The following is a 5,000-nucleotide window of genomic DNA, read 5'->3' on the forward strand; positions in this document are numbered from 1 at the left end:
GAGAGAGAAGAGAGAGAGAGAGAGAGAGAGAGAGAGAGAGAGGGAGGGAGAGAGAGAGGGAGAGAGAGAGAGAGAGGAGAGAGAGAGAGAGAGAGAGAGAGAGAGAGAGAGAGAGAGAGAGAGAGAGAGAGAGAGAGAGAGAGAGAGAGAGAGAGAGAGAGAGAGAGAGAGAGAGAGAGAGAGAGACGGAGAGAGAGAGACAGAGACGGAGAGAGAGAGAGAAAGTATTCTATATAGCGGGTGTACTTACACAACCCGAGTCCGCCAAGACCTCCCAGTCCACCACCACCCCCCATACCAGAAGAGGCAGGAGCAGGCGGAGTGGTAGTTAGCAGGTTGTTCATCTAAAACAGAACACGCAACACATCGTACACATCAGACAATAGGGACATTTCGCACCACGCGTCCGGATACGAAACGAATGGTGGTTCGTCACCTGGGTTCGAGGATTCGTCAGAAGCCCTGCGGAGAGCTCTGTTCAGGTGATTCTACTCTCTCATCCATTCAGTGTTATAATTACTATCCAGCTCTGTCCGACTTGTGTTCAGTTGCCTGCATGCTCCAGTTTGTGTTTGTCTAGGATCTGCTGTGTGCGTTTCATCTCTCTGTTATGTCTGTAGTGATCTTGTGTCTTGGTGCCTGAGGCGCGCTTGCTGTCACGCATTCATGTATTCATGCTCTGATGTCTAGACTTTCACTTTGCTGCGTGCGCGGCGTACGTGCGCGTGCGCTGCGTGCGTGTGCCGGCTCTTTTCCCGTGTATCTATGCATTATGTTGCTACACTACAGTTCCCTCTTTTCCCGTGTATCTATGCATTATGTTGCTACACTACAGTTCCGGCTTATAGTTCCGTTTTGACTTTAGTTTTCCGGCTTATAGTTCCGTTTTGACTTTAGTTTTCTCAGCTGTTGCTGTTGTTGTGCTTTTTAGTTGTTTTCAAGTCAGATTCCTTTTTCCTTCTCTGTTGTTGCTCATGATTATCAAGACTGTAAAAGTATGGAAGTAAGACAATAACTCCAGTGTGAGTTTATGAGCTATTGTTGGTAGTTTGGGTGCTTGCATCCAAACATCTGGTCCTTCGAGCCGGATCAGTGGATCCGAATCGGTTCGAGAGTTGTCATTTCGTAGATCTACCAGTGCAGTGATTAGAGAAATGGCGGAACCTAGAAAAAGTAGCAGGAGCACGAAAGGTGTTCCCCCAGTAAGGTTCAGAGAGCCTGAGGCAGAGCTAGACGATACGAAGAGTAGTGTCTCTTCCCTGACATCGTCCGCTTCCTCTACTGCTTCCAGGCGTCGCAGAGCGGAGTTGAAGGCGGCGGTGCAGCTAGCAAAGCTGGAGCAGGAGTTTGAAGTCCAGCAGCTCAAGCGACAGAAAAGAATCCTGCAGCTGGAGCTAGACGCCGAGTTGGCTTCCATTGAAGGAGACGAACTAGAGTCAGAGGGACGTCCGGAGGAGACGGAGCCGTCCACTGACGCGTCATTTCAGACCTGCGCTGAGAGCCTGGCGTTGTTTGCGGGGAAGATGGCGGCGTCTGATGATGAGACTGACGACCGCTGGTCCTCCCGCTGCAGGTTTTGTAGCTCAAGCGTTCAAAACCGACGACCGGTTGAACGGGGAGCTCAAGTCTGAGACTCTCCAGAGCCGTGGCGTTTCTCGCCTTGATGGAGATGGCTCCACCGCAGACAAAGCGACCGAACAGCAGGACAGTGTTCCTGCTGAAACACAAGTGTCCACCACTGTCGGTGTTGACAGGACGCCAGCTCCGGTCGCTGTAGGGCTTGACAAGCCTAGTGGTAGTAGTATGGAGATTACTCCAGTAGTACAAGGCCATTTGGGAAGATCGTGGCCTCAGGCAGCTTCAGATACAGCACGTGGAAAAGCTGACAGAGTGAGCAGCTGGGTACAGGGCGTTCAGAGTGCACCCTTCAGTGGTATCAGCCAACATCAGATCCAGCCACTGGAACTACCCAAGTTTGATGGTTCACAGAAGAACTACATCAGGTGGAGGCAGAAGTTTCTGAGGCTGGTGGACGACGACCACATGGTCTCAGAAGATTACAAGATGGCCCGTCTAAGGGAAGCTCTAGAAGGTGGCACGGCAGATGACCTGATTGCGGATCTGCTGGATGGCCCTGGCGCATACAGCGCTGCGCTCAAGGAGCTAGATGAGTGGTATGGGAGTAATGACCGCGAGCTCGAGCGCCAACGGCAGGAACTTCTAGCACTTCCACGGATCACCTCAGAAAGGGACTCCGACAAGCTGCAGCAGTTGGCCGTCAGACTGCGGAATGTTCTGTTGAACATGTCAACTGCCAGTTTAACACCAGGCCGTGATCTTTACAGCGCAATCACGCAGAAGTTTCTCGTGCAGCCCCTCACAGTTACTGAACTGGAGTCAGCTGAAGATGTGTGGTTCGCTAAGGCTCAGCAAGACGAGTTCAATGAGACGATTGAAGCGTGTAGAAGTCAGCGGTCCATCCCGGCGTCAAGTCCACTGCTACGCCTACAACCGGTTCTGGATGACAGCAACCCTCAGCTACTGCGGATGGACGGCAGGTTGAGCACGGCACATCACCTTCCCAGCAGCCTCCGTAGGCCCGTCATTCTGCCAACGAAGCATCCGGTCACAGCCCTTGTAATCGCTCATGAGGATGGGTCACAATCACACTGCTGGCGTCAACCACCTGTTGTCGACCCTGAACTCGAAGTTCTGGATTGTACATGGCCCAGCGGCAGTGAAAAGGCACCGGAGCCAGTGTACGGCCTGCAAGAAGATTTGGGCAAAGCCTGCTCAACAGCTGATGGCACCACTACTCGACTTCCGCACCGAGGAGCCTTTCCGAGCTTTCAGTCGGGTGGGCGTGGATTACGCCGGACCCTTTCTGACGAAGCAAGGGAGAGGAAGAAGTCGAGCAAAGCGCTATCTCTGCTTGATGACGTGTCTTCAGAGCAGAGCAGTTCATCTTGAGATGGCGTATGGCTTGGACACGGAGAGCTTTCTGCTGGCATTCACCAGGTTCGCGAAGAGAAGAGGTGTACCGGATCTCGTCGTGTCCGACAATGGTACCAACTTTGTGTCAGCCGAGCGTGAGCTACGAGAAGCCATCGAAAGCCTCAAGAACAGCCAGATTGTGAGCTACGAGAAGCCATCGAAAGCCTCAAGAACAGCCAGATTGCCGCTACCATGGCCTGCAAAGGCGTGGAGTGGAGGTTCAATCCGCCACGCTCACCGCATCACGGCGGGGTCTTCGAAGCAATGGTCAAGTGTGCCAAGAGAGCGTTGGTCGGCATCTTGCACAATGCTGTGTGTTCTGATGAGGAGCTCCAGACTGCCTTCACCACTGTTGAGGCTCAGCTCAATCGTCGACCTCTAACGGCCCAGAGTGGAGATGGACAAGACCCGGAGCCGCTAACACCCTCGCACTTTCTAGCGGGATCGACGACCGTGATGACCGCGGTCGAGGAAGATGGCCAGGCGTACCACCTCAAAGCCTGGAGGGTGTTGCAGAGCTGTTTAGCCGCGGTCTGGAAGCGCTGGCTACAAGAGATGGTCCCAAAGTTGAACATACGTCAACGATGGCAGAAGAGCCTTCCCAACATCCGGATTGGAGACGTGGTGCTTGTCCTGGACGCGCACACTCCTCGCGGCCAGTGGCCCCTCGGGAGGATCGAAGCGATCTACCCAGGCACCGACGGAAGAAGGCACCGACGGAAGAACACGTGTTGTCGACGTGAAGGTGAAAGGGAAGCAATACCGCCGACCTATCACTGTGCTCATCCCGATAGATGCGGTGCGCACTCCCTGAGCAGAAGAGTTACGGCAGTCTGCTATAGAGAAGATTACGCTCTACTTCTTTGTTGCTTGTTCGTGAAGCTACAGACGATTAGTACATTGCGATTTAGAGTGTTTTCGTTCCCATTCTGCTTATGGTCCCTCAAGGAGGGGGTGATGTTCAGGTGATTCTACTCTCTCATGCATTCAGTGTTATAATTACTATCCAGCTCTGTCCGACTTGTGTTCAGTTGCCTGCATGCTCCAGTTTGTGTTTGTCTAGGATCTGCTGTGTGCGTTTCATCTCTCTGTTATGTCTGTAGTGATCTTGTGTCTTGGTGCCTGAGGCGCGCTTGCTGTCACGCATTCATGTATTCATGCTCTGATGTCTAGACTTTCACTTTGCTGCGTGCGCGGCGTACGTGCGCGTGCGCTGCGTGCGTGTGCCGGCTCTTTTCCCGTGTATCTATGCATTATGTTGCTACACTACAGTTCCGGCTTATAGTTCCGTTTTGACTTTAGTTTTCCGGCTTATAGTTCCGTTTTGACTTTAGTTTTCTCAGCTGTTGCTGTTGTTGTGCTTTTTAGTTGTTTTCAAGTCAGATTCCTTTTTCCTTCTCTGTTGTTGCTCATGATTATCAAGACTGTAAAAGTATGGAAGTAAGACAATAACTCCAGTGTGAGTTTATGAGCTATTGTTGGTAGTTTGGGTGCTTGCATCCAAACAAGCTCGTTTTCACGAATGGAAGCCTCTTCATTTGTGGTGTGCTCCGAATCCGTCAGGTACACATTTTTCGCCAGGTACACATTTTCCCTTGATTCCATGGATCTATGCACATGTGTGTGTAAACACGCGTACGCCAAGCTATTCGTAGTTGCCATGGACATTTGCATGACGACTTGCGAAACCTGAATCTGTTTTCAAAGAAACGGGGGCGAGCCGAATCAAACTTTCGTTTCGCAGCAGATGCGAAAGGTCCCTAATGAAGGAAAGAGCCCGCCTGCAGTGTGAAGTGCCATTGAATGACAATCGGAGAGCTTTAACCAGCTAGTGCTGGGCATTGCACCTCTCGAGAGCTTCGCGAACACCGGAACGTGCACTTATGTATTAACCCTTCACTTCATTGAGCACAACTGGACCATTACAGTAAAACCTGTAACTAAAGACCATCGTAACTAGCGACCCCAGCCCCGTACTACAGACCACTTTGCCAGGCACGGACGGT

The 5,000-nt window shown here is 51.9% G+C and overlaps 1 protein-coding gene across 1 annotated transcript in view; it reads right to left on the bottom strand.

Annotated features, from left to right (window-relative positions):
- LOC135821083 (proteasomal ubiquitin receptor ADRM1-like) overlaps positions 1–5,000 on the bottom strand; it is a gene marked incomplete in the record, with an annotated part of 19,376 nt that overhangs the window by 9,181 nt on the left and 5,195 nt on the right. The window contains 1 exon segment of the mRNA XM_065334149.1: positions 251–344. Within this exon segment, the coding sequence (XP_065190221.1) occupies positions 251–344 (94 nt within the window).

Source organism: Sycon ciliatum, chromosome 7, assembly GCF_964019385.1.
Source record: "Sycon ciliatum chromosome 7, ocSycCili1.1, whole genome shotgun sequence".
NCBI lineage: Eukaryota > Metazoa > Porifera > Calcarea > Leucosolenida > Sycettidae > Sycon > Sycon ciliatum.